Here is a 22,181-nt window from a genome sequence, read left to right on the forward strand (position 1 = left end):
ATACAATTGGTTCACATATCTTTAATAACAGCAAGAAATGCATACTTGGGGAATGGTATAATCAATTTCCTCCAACTCTAGAAAAGGTTTTGAGAGAAGTAAAAAAAAAACCTTGCTTTATTTAGAAAATTTATCAATTAAAATAGGCAAGGGGTGAGGGAGTCAATATTACATATGGAGAAATCTTTAACAGCAGGAAAAAGATATATTATCTACTTGGGTGTACATACGTTGTAAACCTAAAATATGATAGGTGACCGCATGTTTCTGGTTCTTTTTTTTTCTTTGATTCTATTTTGTGCAGTCTAAATTCTGGATTTTGTCTACCTATGAAAAATATTTATATAATATACGAGAGTTTTGACCATGAAAATAAGGGCGTTGTGACAATAAGAAGAAAATGATGGTAAAGGAAGTATATAGGAATTTAGTTGATTGGTGATTTTGATTCTTTTAATGAGATGGAGCCAGCAAACCATATATCACAAAAAATTTATCCTATCAAAAAGATTTTTTTTATATAATATCAAGTGATTGACATATTGATACAGGAGGTATATTTGTATAGATATTGGATTCCTTATTTTTCTATTTCAGTATTTTATTGGCCTTGTCAGCTTTCTGGGCCCAAAAAAAATCTGACGCCTGGGTCCTGAGTGTTGTTTTTCAGGAGTTATTAACTGGTGTTTCACTCCCCACCTCATGTTCTACATCTTCTCTCCTTCGCCATCCCAGCTGGCCAGTCTGCTTTTAGCCGTTCAGCATTTTTTGAGCCAGGCTGTCCCCACCCGGACAACACATTCAAGGGATCTACTCCAACTTTTTTACAGTTTTCTGACTGAATCCAGAAGTTCAGTTCATTCTGGATCTGAGATCTTCACCTTGTTCCTGTGAGTTGCAGAGCTTGTGAAGACTGAGATTGAGCTCTGCAGTCACTTTTGCAGCAGTTATTTTCTTATTCCAGGTCAAAATCCTGTGTATTGGCCTTTTGTCTCTTTTGGTCAGTTGACCATGTCAGCTGTGTTTATGCTTATCAGACTGTTTTCCTGGGAACTGTATATGCCTTCATAACCTTTGATAACTATACCTCGTGACATGACAAGTAAATTGGCAACTTTATACACAGAAGCACCAGCTAAGCGGACGCCAACAATTTGTCCTCTATGAAGCTCAGTAAGCTCTAACATGACTCCATATTACTAGCAGCGCACAGAGTGAATGACCAAAGTGAGGCATCCCATCTGGAAGCTAGGTGTCTCATCACACAGCGGAAGCAAAAGAATGTTGCATCACTTCCGTTTTCAGTGCAAAATATGTCACTTTCACACATCAAATCATGTAGTGTTTCCATTTATTTGTCCAACCCCTGTAGCTGCAGATAAGCCAGTCACAATGATTTAAAGAATCCTGTGTCCTGTGCTATACCCCAAGAAACATATTTTGGAGCCAAGTCAATTTTTGGGGGAACCCTGTAAAAAGGTATTAACTTAATGTATGTTAATGTTTTAATTCCATAGTTTTATTTTTTTAAAGATATGTTTATTGGTGTTTTCATACAAAAATGAAGCCATGCAGTACAAAAAAAGTACAAAAACATAAAGATAAACAGGTCTATACAGACTCTCAAGTCTCTACAATGTTTAGTAGTAATTAAAGATTTGACTTTACATTGAGTATAGCTTAGCAATAGTAATGATCAGGAAATAGGGTAAACCAGCAGAATATAAATCAAATTTTGACCAGATAGGTCAATATTAGAGAACTAGAGATCCAGTGGTTGCAAATCTTATCAGTTTTGTTTAATGATTAGTGTATAGAGAGGAAAACTAGCATTAACCAATTGTAACCAAGTATCCAAGTATTAATCAATGGGGAGCAAGGTCCTTTGAACGAGAGTAAAATGTTTTCTTGGCATAGAGATACAACTCCAATTCCAAAAAAGTTGGAAATATTTGCAAATCTCAAACACATTTTATTTACAAAAGAAAAACATATCAAATGTTTAAACTTAGAAAATGTACCATTTTAAGAAAAAATTAAGGTAATTTTTTTAAATTGATGGCAGTAACATCTCTCAAAGTTCGGACAGGATCATATTTACCATGGTGTAACTTTCCCTCCCTTCCCTTTTAATAACCCTCTGTAAATGTCTGGTAACTGAACAGACCGGTTTTTGGAGTTTTGGGAGAGGAATGTTGTCACCTTCATGCCTGATATAGGAGTCGAACTGCTCAACAGTCCTGGGTCATGTTTGCTGTATTTTTCGTTTCGAGATTAACCAAATTTTTTCAGTTGGTGAAAGGTGTGGACTGCAGTCAGGCAGGCCAGTTTGGCACGCAGACTCTTATACTACGAAGCCATGCTGTTTTCATAGATGCAGTATGCGGTTTGGTATTGTCCTGATGAAATAAGCAAGGCCTTCCCTGAAAGATATGTCTGAAGGGGGGAGCATATGCTGCTTTAAAACTTAGATATACACTATATTGCCAAAAGTATTGGGATGCCTGCCTTTACACACACATGAACTTTAATGGCATCCCAGTCTTAGTACGTAGGGTTCAATATTGAGTTGGCTCACCCTTTGCAGCTCTAACCGCTTCAACTCTTCTGGGAAGGCTGTCCACAATGTTTAAGAGTGTGTCTGGGAATATTTGACCATTCTTCCAGAAGCACTGATTTCAGACCAGAAGGCCTGGCTCGCAGTCTCCGCTCTTATTCATCCCAAAGGTGTTCTATCGAGTTGAGGTCAGGACTCTGTGCAGGCCAGTCAAGTTCCTCCACCCCAAACTGACTCATCCATGTCTTTATGGACCTTGCTTTGTGCACTGATGTGCAGTCATGTTTGAACAGGAAGAGGCCATCCCCAAACTGTTCCCACAAAGTTGGGAGCATGAAATTGTCCAAAATGTCTAGATATGCTGATGTCTTAAAAGTTCCCTTCACTTTAACTAAGGGGCCGAGCCCAACCCCTGAAAAACATCCCCACACCATAATCCCCCCTCCACCAAACTTTACACTTGGCACAATGCAGTCAGGTAAGTACCGTTCTCCTAGCAATCGCCAAACCCAGACACATCCATCGGATTGCCAGACAGAAAAGTGTGATTCATCAATCTAGAGAAAACGTCTCCACTGCTCTAGAGTCCAGTGCTTTACACCACTACATCTGACGCTTTGCATTACAGTTTGTGTTGTAAGGCTTGGATACAGCTGCTCGGCCATGGAAATTAATTCAATAAAGCTCTATGCACTGTTGTGCTAATCTGAAGATCACATGAAGTTTGAAGGTCTTTAGCTATTGATTCTGCAGACCGTTGGTGACTTCAGCACGCTTCAGCACGTGCTGACCCCGCTCTGTCATTTTACGTGGCCTACCACTTCGTGGTTGAGTTGCTGGTGTTCATAGTTGCTTCCACTTTGTTATAGCACCACTAACAGTTGACCGTGGAATATTTAATAGCAAGGAAATTTCACGGATGGACTTATTGCACAGGTGGCAACCAATCACGGTACCATGCTTGAATTCACTGAGCTCCTGAGAGCAACCCATTCTTTCACAAATGTTTGTAGAAGCAACCTGCATGCCTAGATGCTTTATTTTATACACCCGTGGCCATAGAGGTGATTGAAACACCTGAATCCAGTGATTTGAAGGGATGTCCCAATACTTTTGGCAATATAGTGTATCTTTCAGCATTGATGGCGCCTTTCCAGATGTGCAAGCTGTCCATTCCATATGAACTAATGCGTCCCCATAACATCAGAGATATACAGTCTTTTGATCTGAGAACTGATAAACTGAAAGGTCTCTCTCCTCTTTAGTCAGGAGGATGCAGTGCACATGGTTCCCAAAAAGAATGTCAAATTTTAATCCATCTGCCCACAGAACAGTTTTCCACTTTTCAACAGGTCCAATTTTAAATAGGCTTTGGCCTAGGGAAGGTGTCGGTGTTTCTGGATCATGTTCTCATATGTCTTCCTCTTTGCATGATAGAACTTTAACTTGCATTTTGGATGGTAGAACAAACTGTGTTCACAGAAAGTGAGCTCATGCAGTGATATCCATCATGGAATCATGATAATTTTTAATGCAGTGCCATCTGAGGAACTGAAGATTTTTGGCATCCAGTATTGTGTTTTGGTCTTGTCCCTTGCGCACAGGGATTTGTAAAGATTCTCAAACGTTCAATATTATTATGTACTAAAGATGATGATATATTTAAAGTCTTTGCAATTTTACATGTAGGAACATTATTCTGAAATTTTTAGATTTAGAAGCATTTCACAGATTAGCAAACCTCTGCCCATCCTTCTGAGACACTCAAACTCTCTAAGATGCCCTTTTTTATCATGTTACTGACCTGTTGCCAATTAACTGAGTTAGTTTGCAAAATGTTTTGCAAAATGTTTTTCCAACCCTTCCTTATTAGTACCAGATACTTTGCCAGATTTGTGTTGCCCTATCCCAAATTTTTTTAGCTGCCATGAGTTTCAAAAGTACCCTATTTTTTTTTTTTAATTTCTCAGTTTAAACATTTGAAATGTTTTCTATTTTCTATTGTGAATAAAATATGGGTTTTTGAGATTTGAAAATCATTGCTTTCTGTTTTTATGTAGATTTTTACACAGCGTCCCAATTTTTTGGTGCTCTGATGCCCCTTAAAAATGCCGCACTGCTTCCACCACAGACATACCTAAAGGCCTCCTTGTGAAGAGGAGTCAAAAGTCACTGCCAATGTCCTACCGAGGACAGAGCGCAAGCCCCCCCTTCCCTCCTGGCATGGATGGTGCACACAGGGCCCAAGCAGAGGCAGGCTCTGTGCCCCACCAGAGGCTCTCCTCCCCCGGATTTCCCCAACCATGTTGATCTGCAGCCCCGGCCACCCCCTGCCGGCCAGTTCGGGAACCCAGAGTCCGTGCAGCAGGCGTTGTCCAGCCCGACCCGCCCAGTAAGCAGAGTTCCAGTCTGATATGGGAGTCAGGAGGAAGCAGGGAGAGTGGGAGGGTGGCTGAGTGGCTCCAACATGGGTCTCTGGGCTGTACTTGCCACTGGGCCAAAAGTTGTCAGTCAGCCCCTGTATGAACTTGAGCAGAAGCCATCTTTTCTTATTATTTTTTCTAAGAGGCTGATATACCTTTGATAGCGGTATCATTGTCCACACCTGCTATACTCTGCAGTAGCACACCACATCATGGCCCACATTTTATGACCTTTTCATAAAATGCGGGCAGTAGTTTGGAGCCTGTTGTCTTTTATAGAATTCTCCTTGTTTATGTTGGCAGAGAAAACTCTTGATTGGAGGACTGCTGATCAAATGACTGACAGGTCACGTGACCTGGCTCTCCTTCTCCTCCCTCCCATTCCCCACTCCTATTCATTTTATTAGCGCTAAGCCCATTTGTAAAGCACATTACTACTTACTGTAAATGTGCTAGGTTTTTCTTTTTTTAAATCCCGTGGTAAATCCATACCACTGCTTTTAATAGAGTCCTACAAAGCCACGCTTGGTAGCAATACAAGATGGAAAATGGTTGTGCTTTACAGCATCTCCTAAAAGTCTGGGGTGATTGACTCAGCATGTTTGTGTAGCTGTATTAGGGAAGTATGACTTCAAGGATGGTTTTAGATGCCAGTAGTTACAACAGTGGCTTCTGACTCATGCCAGTTTGGAAGAATTCCCATTTTTTAATGCTTTGGTTTTTTTTTTTGTTGAATTAAATTATGTTTTATTATTGTACAGCACTGTTGGTTTTTTAAAGTGGACTTTCAATCATATAAAACTACTTTAGATCTGAAGATTCCCTATGCTTAAAAAATAGCAGCTAGATGCCACAAATACAGTGGGGCAAAAAAGTATTTAGTCAGCCACCAATTGTGCAAGTTCTCCCACTTAAAAAGATGAGAGAGGCCTGTAATTGGCATCATAGGTAGACCTCAACTAGGAGAGACAAAATGAGGAAAAAAAAATCCAGACAATCACATTGGCTGATTTGGAAAGAATTTATTTGCAAATTATGGTGGAAAATAAGTATTTGGTCACCTACAAACAAGCAAGATTTCTGGCTCTCACAGACCTGTACCTTCTTCTTTAAGAGGCTCTTCTGTCCTGCACTCATTACCTGTATCAATGGCACCTGTTTGAACTTGTTATCAGTATAAAAGACACCTGTCCACAACCTCAAACAGTCACACTCCAAACTCCACTAAGGTGAAGACCAAAGAGCTGTCGAAGGACACCAGAAACAAAATTGTAGACCTGCACCAGGCTGGGAAGACTGAATCTGCAATAGGCAAGCAGCTTGGTGTGAACAAATCAACTGTGGGAGCAATAATTAGAAAATAGAAGACATACAAGACCACTGATAATCTCCCTCGATCTGGGGCACAACGCAAGATCTCACCCCGTGGGGTCAAAATGATCACAAGAACGGTGAGAAAAAATCCCAGGACCACACGGGGGGACCTAGTGAATGACCTGCAGAGAGCTGGGACCACCGTAAAAAAAGGCTACCATCAGTAACACACTACGCCGCCAGGGACTCAGATCCTGCAGTGCCAGACGTGTCCCCCTGGTTAAGCCAGTACATGTCCGGGCCCATCTGAAGTTTGCTAGAGAGTATTTGGATGATCCAGAAGAGGATTGGGAGAATGTCATATGGTCAGATGAAACCAAAATAGAACTGTTTGGTAGAAACACAACTCGTCGTGTTTGGAGGAGAGAGAATGCTGAGTTGCATCCAAAGAACACCATACCTACTGTGAAGCATGGGGGTGGCAACATCATGCTTTGGGGCTGTTTCTCCCCAAAGGGACCAGGACGACTGATCCATGTACAGGACAGAATGAATGGGGCTATGTATTGTGAGATTTTGAGTGCAAACCTCCTTCCATCAGCAAGGGCATTGAAGATGAAACGTGGCTGGGTCTTCCAAAATGACAATGATCCCAAACATACCGCCCGGGCAACGAAGGAGTGGCTTCATAAGAGTGGCCTAGCCAGTCTCCAGATCTCAACCCCATAGAAAAACTTTGGAGGGAGTTGAAAGTCCGTGTTGCCCAGCGACAGCCCAAAACATCACTGCTCTAGAGGAGATCTGCATGGAGGAATGGGCCAACATACCAGCAACAGTGTGTGCCAACCTTGTGAAGACTTACAGGAAATGTTTGACCTCTGTCATTGCCAACAAAGGATATATAACAAAGTATTGAGATGAACTTTTGATATTGACCAAATACTTATTTTCCACCATAATTTGCAATTAAATTCTTTCCAAATCAGCCAATGTGATTGTCTGGATTTTTTTTTCTCATTTTGTCTCTCATAGTTGAAGTCTACCTATGATGCCAATTACAGGCCCCTCTCATCTTTTTAAGTGGGAGAACTTGCACAATTGGTGGCTGACTAAATACTTTTTTGCCCCACTGTATGTACTTATGTCGTGGAGTTAGGTCCCCCTGTGTCAGGCTAGCTGCTGTCTTCACTTCCACCTATGCAGCTTTGCCATGTGTCTGTATGAGGAAGAATGGTTTGTCTGCCTTTATCTCACATACAGCTGTAGCGAAGATGCAAGAAGTGGAAGGGAACACCGAAGAGATGGACTGAACTTTAACCTTCCCACTTCAGGAACTAAATAAGTATCTGCAGGGTCTAGCTGCTATTGTGTAAACTATTTTAGATTTAATTAATGATAATAGTCTTCTAATGCATATGTAAACTTTGTTAACATTGTAACTAACCTTTTTTTTTACATTTTAATTCTATGATCTTAAGTTCTGTTATGTGTTTTTTGAGTAACTTTCCCTATATGCTGCTTGCAGGAATTTTCAGACAGCAGAATCCTGTGTCTTGCAGTTGCGACTCTACCTGGTGAGAGGGAACAGTGGATCTTGGCAGGGACACAATCTGGTGACATAGTGTCCATGCTAACTGAAGATCTCCAAATAAAACATTGCATTCAGAAAATGCCTGATTCCATTACGTGCTTGTTGTTTTGCTGTGTAGTGCAGCAGAGGTATGTTTTAAGTATATTTATAATAATCTTGTATTATCCTAGAATAATATGATAAGAAAAACAATAATTTTCATTGTAAATGTTACAACTGCATTGTTAAATTTGTTGGTGAAAGTGTACACACCATAAGTTGCTACATATTTTATTATTTACTATTCCTTTTTATGTAAGTGGAACCATGTGTGCATATATTCTTCTTACCAGCTGTTTGGATTCACCTTACCACTGTCATAGCAGTTTTTACATGTTTTACTAAAATGCACATTTTAGGCCTGAAGATTATTTAAAACCTCCAAAACTTTTTATATTTTCTAAAAGCAGAGAACATGTAAAGTTAAATTTTGACAGCTGCAATGTTTTATATCTCACAATATTAGTGCACACAAACACAATACCCAATTTTTGGTAAAATACAAAAGAGAGGAAATAAATAGATGCCAAACACATCAGGCCTCAGAATTCCATGCACTTGTGAAACATGATGGTACCAAAAATTATAATATATAGGCAATGATTTAAAGGTCTTTACACCTAATCAATTTACAACCCTAATTTCAAAAAAGTTGGGACGCTGTGTAAATTTGTAAATCTCATAAGCTCATATTTTATTCACATTTGAAAATTGAAAATATATCAAATGTTTAAACAGGTAAAATGTACCATTTTAAGAAAAAAAATAAGGTAATTTTTATATTGATGACAGCAACACATCTCAAAGGTTGGGGTGCCATAGTGTAGCATCCTCTCTTCTTTCAACAACACTCTGTAAAAGTCTGGGAACTGAGACCATTTGCTAGAGTTTTGGCAGAGCAATGTTCTTGCCTGATATTGGATTCTACCTGCTCAACAGTCCTGGGTCGCCTTTGTTGTATTTTTTGTTTCAAAATGCACCAATATATTTTCTAGTGAATAGCCTGGACTGTAGGCAGGCCATTTAGGCACCTGGACTCTTCTACTACGAAGCCATGCTGTTGTCATCAATGCAGAATGCGGTTTAATATTGTCCTGCTGAAAAATGCAAGGCCTTCTCTGAAAAAGATGTCATTCGAATGGGAGCATGTGCTGTTCCAAAACCTTGATAAATCTTTCAGCATTGATGTTGCCTTTCCAGATATGCAAAAATGTTCACAAAGAGGTAAGTTATTCCTGTAGTTGATGCTGATGTACTAAACAAACATCTCACTGTACCTACTGAAGGTGTTCCTTCTTTCAAAGATTCTGCAGATTGAAAGTTTGAGCTGCTCCTAAAAGCTCTCATAAATCTTGCAGGTCCAACCCTGCACCCAGCTGTTGCTGCAATTTCAGTATGTAAAACTGCAGCTTCAACCAACATGACTCTGCTCTGCATTTCTGGATCATGCTGGTAAACAATAATTACAACAGTTGCCTTCTTCTCTACTTTTCTGTGTAGATAGCTTAGAACATGTCCTCAGAGAAATTTCCAGAATGGCTCTAATCTCAATTCACGTACGCAGAATCCAATGGCTAAAAGCTTAAGCTGCCTGCAAAAGGCTCCTCACATGTATGGCTTTCCAAGGAAGATGTCTGTTTGATAAAATTGTTAAGTGCCTCACCAAACAAAGGTCACACATGGGAAAGATTTACTTTGCAGAAGTTCCCCAAATCACCGTCTTCAGGAGACCTGAGATCCTCAAAATGCAGAGCAGCTGTCCAATGTAGCCAGACTTTAACTTCAAAACTTAAGTCCAGTCCTTCATTTTGGCACAGTGCTTTGGTCACCATGCCTTCCCAAAAACCCTCTCTTCACAATGAAGGGTGCACTCACTCCTAAGAGTGGGGGATATTAGTTACAGTTTGCCTCTCTCTGGGTCACAGACACCTAGGTTCAGTCAGTGGTGTTGAAGGGATACAAAATAGGGTTCAGTATTCTACCACCTCAACACTTTCTTCTTTCAAACCACCCAAAAACTGCCATAGGACATTAAGATTCACTAAATGCCCTGAACCACCTCTTGCCCCAGTTCCTCTGCTATTACCTCCACAAGACCTGTTCAGAGGATGCTGCTTAAAACTGTTCAGGATACCAAACTTTGTCATATTCTGGATTTAAAAATCCCTCAGCAAATTCTTTCAAATTCAAAGTTTTGCATGGAATTCGCAAAGTCAGAAATTGCCTCTCTGAGGTAAAGGGAATACATGGCATCCGCGGACATCCAAATGCCTATCTACATGCTTACATTTACTCATCTCTGCGCTTTGTGCATTTCGTATTGGCGGACAACCGCTTCTGCTTTGTCGCATTGGCCAAGAGTTTAGAATACTTGGTTCTGTTCCTTGACAAACCCTATACAAAAGTTTTTCTGTCACGTCTTTCAAAATGTACTAGTGCTAAATTAATTTTAAAATATCATTCAGAAGGAAGCAGCTTTTCTAAAAGGCTTCAAGGGCAACATTATAATGCACTATTTCTTGAAATATCATGCTTGAATTATGCCTTGAACCTTCCTGTGAAGTGGTATATCTGTAGGATGTACTAAATCCAAAGTGACTTTTACAAAGAAAAACCTCCCATTTTAAATTGGCTGTTAATCCCCATTCACATCTAGCAATTTGGATTTGTGGGTGGAATTGGCTTGATTCTGCCAGCAACTACAAATCATGCTAAAATTTTGGCAAGATGTGCATTTGGGTACCATACAATTTTAAAGTGGTTCTAAAGGCAGAACGGTTTTTACCTTTATGCATTTTCTGCATTGAGGTAAAACACTTTATGCATGCAGCTTCCCCCACCAGCTCCCTTATACTTACCTGAGCTCAATCTCAATCCACTCAATCCAGCGATGTGCGCAAAAGTAGAGGCTCTCTCAACTCTCTGCCTCTTCATTGGCTGAGAGACTGCAGCGGGAGCCAATGTCAATCACAGCCAGTGAGAATGGAGCAGGGGCAGGGTTGTGCCCTGCTTTGTGGTTCTTATTAACACACAGAGCCAGCTTGGGAACGAGTACACACAGGTGCCCCCATAGCAAGCAGCTTACTCACTGGGAGGGAGGGGCCAGGAGCACCAGCGGGGGGACTCGAGAAGAGGAGGATCGGGGCCTCTTTGTGCAAGACAGTTGCACAGAGCAGTTAAGTATACCATGTTTGTTATTTGAAAAAAATAAAAATGCAACCTTTACAATCAGTTTATTCACACCCCAAACTCACTGCAATTTTCCTGCAATTGTCATGTGACAGAAATGTGCAGAAATCACCACAAAACGTGCGTGGAAAAGATTGCCTGAAGTGCGTCGCCCATAAGGCACACAAGCTTGTTTTGCGCAACAAACATGCATAGGGCAGCCCATTCAAGTGAACGGGCTGCCCTATGCGTGACACTCAAACACGTGTAAATCATCCCCAGAACATCTTGAGCTGGAAAACATGAAGTGTGAATGGAGTCTAAATGACACTTCCCTGATAATTTATTCTGTATAGAATCAGCTGGGAATTCCCCCTCAATATCTGTACATGATCTTTCTTCAGGATAAGGGCCTGGTAAAGATTGCAATGTGGACGCCACTCAAAAAAAAAAAAGTGGTAGGGTACCCCCTATCACCATCTCACTACTCCTTTATCAAAAATAAATTTTCACGTCTGCTATGGATTTTAAGGGACCACATCTCTTGAACAGGGTACCTACCACCGTATTTTTCGCTCCATAAGACGCACCTAGGTTTTAGAGGAGGAAAACAAGAAAAAAAAATTCTGAACCAGTGGACTGCAGACATAGTACAGGAAATGGCCAGAGACTGTGGATGTACTACAGGAGATGACCAGAGACTGCACACATTGTACAGGAGATGACCAGAGACTGCGGACATAGTAGAGGAGATGCACAGAGACTGCAGACCTGCAGGTTCTGTTGCACAGAAGAGCCAAGCGGCCGGCCCAGTATTCTAATATGGCGGCGGCGACGGGGGGAATACCGAGCCAGCCGCTCCATAGTCGCTCCATAAGACGCACAGACCTCTCCCCCCATTTTTTTTTGGGGGGGGGGGGTGTTTATGGAACAAAAAATATGGTATATCCCTGGTTACTCATTCACAAAAAAGGAAAATAGTAAATATTGTATGCACTTACCATACATAAAGTCCATGAAGTAAATGTCCCATGACAATCCTCTCCCACCATTCCTATCAGGGCAAATGACAGCAGAGTTTCAATGCTAATATGGTCACATATTATAATTAATACCACCACTAATGATTGACTTCCTGCACAGTAAGAGGTTCACTGAAGCTAGAGAGCTAACAGGCCATTTAGTTTGCCGAAGCGAGAACAACGAATGTTTGATTCAATCCTGCATCACCCTGAACTTGAACCTCGTCCCTAGTACAAAACTGTCATTGCAATAAAGTTGCAAATCAAAGGCTGGAATATAAAAATAGCTATTCTTAACAGGTTAGTTGCTGAATGACATAAAAGTTCACCTTTTGTAACATGTTACACCCATATTCAGAAATATTCGAGCAATATGTTACAATTGCACCGTCACACACAGAAGACCACAGTGGGTTTCCCACTTCAGATTACCACTTACACATACTCTTCTCCAAAGGTCACTGTAAAAATCTTAAGCCTTTTGTTAGTGCAGGAAGTGATGAATGCCGATAAGAGGTTAGAGACCTTCTTTAAGGAATGCTTCTCACTGGTAGGAGCAGGTCTGCAGCCTGAAATTGGGTTTTCCCAAGCCCATAAAGTTTGAGCTATGCTTCATTCCACAGAATTTGACCCAGGGGGATTCTGCCATGTGGCAGCTCCTGAAAGATTTTCTGAGGACTTTGAGTTTCACCATGGGTGCCTTGGACGACTACTTAAGGCAGTTTTCACTGGTGGACACTGTCCAGATGAGAAGGATCCTATAGTTCAAGTGCTGGTCAACGACAGGCCTTAGGCTGTGAGAAAATATATACATCAAAGAACTGAACCCCCAAGTTCTCAATGTCCAGGGGCAAGATGACCTTACAGTAAAGGGGCACCCCTAGTTGTGCAAGTAGGAGGATGTCTATAGGCTTTCATGACTTCCTAAAACTAGAAATTCAGACAACTAGGTCTCCAGTGTGGTGTACAGAACCTACAAGCTGGAGTTTGGCTCTTTATTTTAATTGGGAGGGCTTGCATCACTTGAAAGAGTCTGTGAAGTATGGTCATTTTTAGAGCATTATAGATAAAACACAGTATATTGCCCTAAACATGAATAAGGCTCTATCCAGGGTCTTTCTTGCCCAGACAAGCTCCTGTCTTTGTGATCCTCAAACCATACTATACAGGAACCACCCTACCATCTGCTCTTGCAGAGGGTTCTGGGACTAATGATAATCCCCTTTGAGACAGTTTCACTCCAGGCAGTGGCAGCTCAATGGGTGTGTTGGACAAGCAGACTATGTCTCTGGATTACCTCATACACCTGACCAGTAAAACCAGGCTTGCCCCGGCATTGTGAAATTCCAACCCCCATTGCTGGAATTCTAAAAAATGATTTCCCTCAATGACCTGGACGGTACTCACAATGGATGCCAGCCCATCAAGCTGGGAGGAGTCCTAGATGCCCTCTCAGTGCAGGAGACTTGATTGTTGCAAGAAGCTCAGCTTCCCATTAGTGTCCTGTAACTTCACGAGGATTGGAGGATTCAGTCAGAAATGCCATTGCAGTGGCCTACATCAACTATCATGGAGACACCAGGTGTTGCGCCGCTCAAGGAGAAGTGAATCTGATTTCTGGCTTCAGCAGAACTCCATATTCCAGCCCTGACCACCATGCATATCCTGGGCATGGAAAATTGTTCTGCAGACTTCCATCAGTGTCTGGATTCAAGAGAATAGTATCTTCATCTGTCTGGTACAGGTGTGGGACAGTGGACATAGACCTCCTGGTGTCCAGGCTCAGCAACTAACAGGACAGGTTCAGCGTCAGTACCAGGGATCCTTGGGCCTTTGCAATGAATAATTTGGAGACTCAATGAAATCAGTTCAGCCTGCACCAACCAACCCCCCCGCTAAAGCTCCCTCCTTGCCCACACCAAAGGACCAAGATGGAGAGCATTCTGGTTAGCATCATTGCATCGATCTGGCCCAGGAGTTTGTAGTACTATGACATAATCAGATTCCTGGGAGCGGACCTTCCAGATCACGCAGATCTTCCATCACATGAGCCAATCCACTTTTTTGCTTCTCAGGTGCTAGCTTTGACTGTTTGGCTTTTGAGGCCCAGGTATGGGACCCATCAGATTCAGTCATCCCTACACTGTTGATAGTTAGGAAATCTACTTTGAATACCTAATCTACTGTCTCTCCTTGAAGGTGTACTTTGCATGGTGTGAGACTAATCCCGTCTTTTCTCAACTCAGTACCTAAGGTCAAATATTGATCCAGACCAAACAAGGGTCAACTATTGGGCCTAGCTATTCGGTCTTTTTGCCTCCAACTCTTCAGTGAAAGCCTTTGTATGGGGTTTTGCTCACTTTGTTCCCCCTGTACCCTCCTCAGTGACACAGTAGGATCGTAACCTGGTTCTGTCAGTCCTTAAGTAAACTGCCTTCCATGTTTTATCACCTCTGAGTCAAATCTCTGGGTTAGCGGGCTTGAAAGACCTTTTTTTAGTGTTACACAGGGATAAGGTCTTGAGGCCTAAGGTCTCTTTTTCTTCCCAATATGGTTTTCTCCTTCCACCCTAACCAGGACCTTGTTCTTCCTCTTCTATATCCTGCTCCAGAATATTTCAGTAAAACTTTTCTACACTGAATGTGGTACATGCTCTGCGAGTCTTTTAGACAACATGATTCACTCTTTGTCTTTTATGAGGGTGCCCATAGAGGACACCCTGCCTCTTGCACCACTTTCAAGCAAGTCATTTTTAGCCTTTTTAGCCTATAATAATCTATCCTTCTACTGAAAAAAGGACAGTCAACCTGATCTGTAAGTGGTTTATGGGTTTTTCAGCATGAGTCATCAATCTGTTTTCTAGATTACTAAAGCTACCATCTGGTCTTCTGTTCACAAGTTTTTTTAGTGAAAACAAAAATTACCTGGTGGATATTCATCCACTGCCAGTTTTGGTCTGAAGGTGCTTGATCCCTTTGTTACATAGGCCTGTTGATGTATGTTTGCTGTGTTCATTGTTAATTTTGACATCAAATTTTGATTTAGTTTTAGTCATAGTCTTTTGACTAAAATGCCATTTTAGTGTTAGTCATATTTTAGTCATTTAAATTGTTTTCTTTTTTAGTCGCATTTTAGTCGACTAAGATCTCCAGTACATTTTAGTCGACTAAAATCTAATGGGTTTAGTTAAATTGTAATGCATTAGTAAAGCATATCTTTAGAATTTCCAAACTCATTATACTCATTAAAACAAAAACTAGTAACGTTATTATGTATGGTATTAAGGTTTGAACATGCATTACAGACACAAATTTAGCTGTTGTGATATATAACCAGTGTTAATTTTGACGGCAAATTTCAATTTAGTTTTAGTCATAGTCTTTTGACTAAAATGCCATTTTAGATTTAGTCATCTGAAGTTTTAGATTTAGTTGTATTTTAGTTGACTAAAATAGTGTTGATTTCGTCAACGAAATTGACGGTGGCTGCATTGCCTACTCCTCGGTTACACTGCTTTTGGGCATCCCATGGTCTAAGACTTATTTCCTGTGCCCTGTAATGTACAAATTAGAAAATTGAATTTTTTTGTCTTGTATGTAAAATCCTTTTTTGGAGTACATTGTAGGACACAGGACTCTCCCCTTTACTGCTTATAATCCACTTATTGCTTGTTAAAAAAAAAAACAGACTTGTAGAGTGGGAGAAGTTATACGAGGCTGTTACAGCTTTGCTTTGCCAGTGTCCAATCTCCAAGTGTCCATGGCAGTTGCATAAGCAATGCTTGTAGCCTGAGATCCTGTGTCCTGTAAAGTGCTCCAAGAAAAAAGATTCTACAGGTAAGACAAATATTCTTTTTTTTTTCTTGCTCCATAGAACGCTGTAATATGTAGAGGCCATTGTGTGACTGTTTTGTGTCTGAAGTTGTATTGTATCATCAATGCTTATAAACTTAGTTTTAAAGCCTGTTTCTGGGTTAGATATACGCTATATTGCCAAAAGTATTGGGACACCTTCCTTTACACGCACATGAACATTAATGGCATCCCAGGCTTACTCCGCTGGGTTCAATAATGAGAAGGCCCATCCGTTGCAGTTAAACCAGCTTCAACTCTTCTGGGAAGGCTGTCCATAAGCTTTAGGAGTGTGTCTATGGGAGTGTTTGGCCATTCTTCCAGAAGCGCATTTGTGAGGTCAGGCACTGATGTCGGACGAGAAGGTCTGGCTCGCAGTCTCCACTCTAATTCATCCCAAAGGTGTTCTGTCAGGTTGAGGTTAGGACTCTGTGCAGTTATGTTGGAACATGGAAGGGGCCATCTCCAAACTGTTCCCACTAAGTTGGGAGCATAAAATTGTCCAAAAATCTTGGTAGGCTGAAGCCTTAAGTGTTCCCTTTACTGGAACTAAGAGGCCAGGTGCAACCCCTGAGAAACAACCCCACACCATAATCCACCCTCCACCAAGCTTTACACTTGGCACAGTGCAGTTAGGCAAGCACCGTTCTCCTGGCAACCGTCAAACCCAGACACGTCCGTCGGATTGCCAGACAGAAAAGCATGATTCATCATTCCAGAGAACACATCTCCACTGCTCTAGAGTCCAGTGGCAGCGTGCTTTACAGCACTGCATCCGATGCTTTGCATTGCACTTGGTAAGTTCAGGCTTGGATGCAGCTGCTCGGCCATGGAAACCCGTTCCATGAAGCTCTCTACACACTGTTTTGCTAATCTGAAGGCCACACAAAGTTTGGAGGTCTTTAGCTATTGACTCTGCAGACAGTTGGTGACTTCTGTGCACCGTGCGCTTCAGCATGCGCTGACCCCATCCTGTCATTTTACATGGCCTACCACTTCATGGCTGAGTTGCTGTTGTTCCCAGTTGCTTCCACTTTGTTATAATACCATTAACAGTTGTCTGTGGAATATTTAGTAGCAAGGACATTTCACGGATGGACTTATTGTATAGGTGGCAACCTATTATGGTACCATGCTTGAATTCACTGAGCTCCTGAGAGCGACCCATTCTTTCACAAATGTTTGTAGAAGCAGTCTGCATGCCTAGGTCCTTGATTTCCTACACCTGTGGCCATGGAGGTGATTGGAACACCTGAATCCAGTGATTTTGAGGGGTGTTCCAATACTTTCAGCAATATAGTGTATCTTAAAATTAGTTCAGTTGGACAAAGCTGGTCCAAACAAACTACTTCAGTAGTATACAGGTGAAACTCGAAAAATTAGAATATCGTGCAAAAGTTCATTTATTTCAGTAATGCAACTTAAAAGGTGAAACTAATATATGAGATAGACTCATTACATGCAAAGCAAGATAGTTCAAGCCATGATTTGTCATAATTGTGATGATTATGGCTAACACCTGTTGAAAACCCAAAATCCACAATCTCAGAAAATTAGAATATTACATGCAATCAATAAAACAAGGATTGTACATAGAACAATATCGGACCTCTGAAAAGTATAAGCATGCATATGTACTCAGTACTTGGTTTGGGCCCCTTTTGCAGCAATTACTGCCTCAATGCGGCGTGGCATGGAAGCTATCAGACTGTGGCACTGCTAAGGTATTATAGAAGACCAGGATGCTACAATAGCGGCCTTCAGCTCTTCTGCATTGTTCGGTCTCATGTCTCATCTTTCTCTTGGCAATGCCCCATAGATTCTCTATGGGGTTCAGGTCAGGCGAGTTTGCTGGCCAATCAAGCACAGTAATCCCATGGTCATTGAACCAGGGTTGGTGCTTTTGGCATTGTGGGCAGGTGCCAAGTCCTGCTGGAAAATGAAGTCAGCATCCCCATAAAGCTCATCTGCGAAAGGGAGCATGAAGTGCTCCAAAATCTCCTGGTAGATGGCTGCGTTGACCCTGGACTTAAGGAAGCACAGTGGACCAACACCAGCAGATGACATGGCTCCCCAAATCAACACAGACTGTGGAAACTTCACACTGGACTTCAAGCATCTTTCAGTGTGTGCCTCTCCATTCTTCCTCCATACTCTGGGTCCTTGGTTTCCAAATGAGATGCAAAAGTTGCTCTCATCAGAAAAGAGGACTTTGGAGCACTGAGCAACAGACCAGGTCTGTTTTTCTTTAGCCCAGGTAAGACGCTTCTGACGTTGTTTGTTGTTCAGGAGCGACTTGACAAGAGGAATACAACATTTGAAGCCCATGTCCAGGATCCGTCTGTCTGTGGTGGCTCTTCATGCACTGACTACAGCCTCAGTCCTCTCCTTGTGAAAGTCCCCAACACTTTTGATTGGCCTTTTCCTGACAATCCTCTCCAGGCTGCGGTCATCCCTGCTGCTTGTGCACCTTTTTCTTCCACACTTTTCCCTTCCACATAACTTTCTATTAATGTGCTTTGATATAGCACTTTGGGAACATCCAACTTCTTTTGCAATTACCTTTTGAGGCTTTCCCTCCTTATGGAGGGTGTCAATGATGGTTTTCTGCACAACTGTCAGGTCAGCAGTCTTTCCCATGATTGTGATTCCTACTGAACCAGACTGAGAGACCATTTAAAGGTTCAGGAACCCTTTGCAGGTGTTATGGCTTAATTAGCTGATTAGAGTGGGACACTTTGAGCCTAGAATATTGCACCTTTTCACAATATTCTAATTTTCTGAGATTGTGGATTTGGGGTTTTCATGAGCTGTAAGCCAAATTCATCACAATTATGACAAATCACGGCTTAAACTATCTTGCTTTGCATGTAATGAGTCTATCTCATATATTAGTTTCACACTTACACACTTTTTTTTTCAAAAAGCAAGACTTATTTGCTTAATCTGGTAATGGCCAGGTAAAATACACACTGCTGTGTGGATCTCTGTGGACAGGTACATGAATAAAATATTTGGAGTCTCATTGACATTGTATTGCTAAATTGCTTTGCATATCTAAAATTAACACTTGACCCTGTATTGTTAAGCAGTTAAACATACTCTGCATTAACACCCTTCGACTGTGAAGTACATTTTTTTTTTTTGTAGAGTAAACGTAAATATGATCCAGACCTAGAAGAAAGCGAAAATATGAGCCAGACATACGATCTTTTTTGTCTGTAACATAATGAGATCATGACTCATTAGGCCATATTTTTCCATGACTCAGAAGTTATAGTTTTGTGCTTATAAGACATTGTAAGTTTGAATGCTGGCCTGAGCTAATTATAATTTTGTTCAAAATTAGCTCAGCCATGAAGGTCAGGTTACAGATGTGTTTATTCAATTTTGTAGTAATTTTAGAGGCAGCGCTTTTCTGGCATTCAGCAACTATCCTGTTAAAATGGTTGTAAAGGCAGAAGGTATTTTACCTTCCAGCATTCTATGCAGGAAGGTAAAAAACCTTTTGCATGCAGCTTCCAGCCCAGCCCCCCCCCCCCTTATTCTTAGTAGAGCCTGATCTCAATCCAGTGATGTGCACGAGAGCAAGGCTGTCTCCTCTCTCTCTCACTCCTCATTGGGTTAGATACAGAAGCAGGAGCCATTGCCTCCTGTTGCTGTCAATCAAAGCCAGTGACAAGGGGGTGGTCCTGAGCAGTGCTCTGTGTGTCTTATGGACATAACGACAGCCTCAGTTATTTCTCCTGTGCCTGACAGGATCTAATGGTCATCTTATCTAATTGTCACCAAACCTGTATATAAGGCTCTACAACAAGAGTATAAAGCAGATATCCCAAAAAAAGCTGGGAGCTTTTCTGTGGTTGCAAAACAGACAGATGTTTCATTTATATCTTGATTTTATTTCTTAAACACATTTAATTAAAATGTAAATATTATAGTGTGTGTGTCTGTGTAAAACTTTTGAAAGTCTGTTTTTATTCAGTTAGATATGACCGGAGTATTCATTTTCCTTCCACCTCCTTTTTTCTTTTTTTTTTTGTAGCCAGAAAAAATACTTTCTATTTGTTGGTACAGCAAATGGCCTTATCACAGTGTTTGATGATGCTGCAGTAAAGGTAAAGTAACTAAATATTTTAACAGACCCTCTAATAGGCAAAAACTATTCATTTATTTCTTGTCCATTGAGGGACACAAGACGTTCTTTTTAAAGATGTGCTTTATTGCTGTATACCATTCACAATGTTGAAGCAAGGAGAGCATAGCAGAGACTGCAGGCCATGCTGACACTATTTCAATTCAAACTTCAACATTGTGAATGGTATACAGCAATAAAGCACATCTTTAAAAAGGATATGGCACCATGGTTTCTTTTTTCTTGTAATTAAATAGTAATAGTTGTAATTAAATCTTAATCCACCTGTGGTCTCTGCAGTAAGTGTAACTGATGCTTGTCATGAATGGATGGTTGGATGGATATCTCCCTTATTTCCCCTCCAGGGGTCTCCTTCCTCCTTTATTGATCTTTCTCCAGTATATCATGGATGGATTATATAAGGAAACATGTTTACTAAATTCTATCAAATAGATATTTATGCTTCGGTGAACACCAGTTTTGGGCAAGGTCTTGCAGGCATTTTTGTAGTAGGGTTCACCTGTTTTGTTTTAGATTTGTGGGCATTATGGTCTTGATGCTCTGTCATCCTCCCTTAATTTTCAGTGTTTTGGGACATTCCAAGAAGACCCAAATATGAAATCCTCAGTGTTCTGTGATGTAAAGTTAATAAATTAAGACTTTCCTTGTTGAGCATTAGCTACCAGCTGCCCAAGTTCTGTGACTTTATAAGGAGCCTAGCCTAGCCTTCTATCATTAGCCTGGCAACTACTTATCACACTTGTGGCTGCAGAATGTCTGTTTCTAGACAAAGATTGGGCAGCCTGGCTTGTCCTTGGTAGACTATCCACTTAACGGGTTGGGAATTGCTTGTAGCACTGTGTCCTTTCATAGTGCCAATGCCAGTAACGTGAATTCATGTTGTCTTTTGGCATTGGCTCTGCCTGCTTCTTGGAGGAGGTTTTTACTACATTCATGCACAGTTTTATGTTGCAGATTGTCTAGGTTATCTCTGACTCTGAGTGCAGAGACAAACAACTTGTCACTGCACCTTTCCCCTACAAATTCATTGCTTGATTTGCCTGTGGCACTGGCTGTTTCCGAGTCTTGGGCTGTGGAAATTTTGATTCTGAATTGCTTAGGTTGCTGACTATTGAGCTCCCCACTTCCTGAATCAGTCATCAGATATTACTCCTAAACTGAAAGAGACTGTTTTAACCCTTATTGATTTGATGTTCCACATCCTAAATCTGGAAGTTCTGCCTGTTGCTTCTACTAATACTGTCTGTTCTGTGGCCTCCAATAGCTTCCTGAATATCCTAAACACTTGTTAGTGCTGTACCTTTTTAATGAGGAGTTTGTGGTCTATCCTGGCTGTGCATAGAACCATCTTTCTTCTTAACAAGGTGTTTACTGATCAGGTTGAGGATTTTCTTGCGTTCAACGACCTCACTTTTTGGGTGGTGCAGACAAAGTTAGTTATAGCAAACACCACTCCCCAGCCCCCCACCATCATAAACAACTATGTAAAACTTTTCAGAAAAGCACATCTAAAATGGTAAGCAGCACTTCTTAAATATTATTTCAGTTATGCTATGTTAATGACCACATGTAACAAATATAAAGTAGATGTTTTGGCTGCAGAAGTGGAAATACACATTAAGGATCAGTTTCCCCCCTTTCAGGTCAAAGCTCACTCCCATGGGGCTGCAAGTGATTTTTGTGCATTTCAGCATCAGGCCTCTGTTTCCTTTGTTTTTAAGTCTGCCTGCTGGTCTTCATTTCATGTTTTGTCATAGTCAGGGGTCAGGCTCTGAGACCAGTAACTATAACAGTAGAGAGGCTCCCACTGACCAGTTGGACAAGTAAACAAGTAGGTCACCCTGGAGGATGACACTGGCTTACCCGAGGTCTGAGATCAAAGCACTAACTGGTATTCACCAGAGCACCTGATGGTGGGGATGGGTTTTGCTATGTGTTAGTACGAGGTCATGGTTCTCAGGATTGCCTACCAGAAGGTGAACAAGCTGGGGTCCAGTAGCATATATATCTGGCAGGGATCAAGCAGAAGTAGTCTGTAAGCAAGCCAAACATCAGTAGCA

The 22,181-nt window shown here is 41.3% G+C and overlaps 1 protein-coding gene across 6 annotated transcripts in view; it reads left to right on the plus strand.

The window, feature by feature from the left end:
• The window catches only part of LRRK2 (leucine rich repeat kinase 2), a 362,321-nt gene that overhangs the window by 329,455 nt on the left and 10,685 nt on the right, over positions 1–22,181 (plus strand). For all 6 annotated transcript variants that reach the window (XM_089685047.1, XM_089685063.1, XM_089685038.1 and 3 more), the window contains 2 exons: positions 7,820–8,013; positions 20,011–20,083. In XM_089685047.1, the coding sequence (XP_089541173.1) occupies positions 7,820–8,013; positions 20,011–20,083 (267 nt within the window). The remainder of the gene's footprint in view (positions 1–7,819; positions 8,014–20,010; positions 20,084–22,181) is intronic.

The sequence above is a fragment of the Staurois parvus genome, unplaced genomic scaffold, assembly GCF_062004578.1.
Source record: "Staurois parvus isolate SC_StPar_1 unplaced genomic scaffold, SC_StPar_1.0 ptg000019l, whole genome shotgun sequence".
Classification (NCBI taxonomy): domain Eukaryota; kingdom Metazoa; phylum Chordata; class Amphibia; order Anura; family Ranidae; genus Staurois; species Staurois parvus.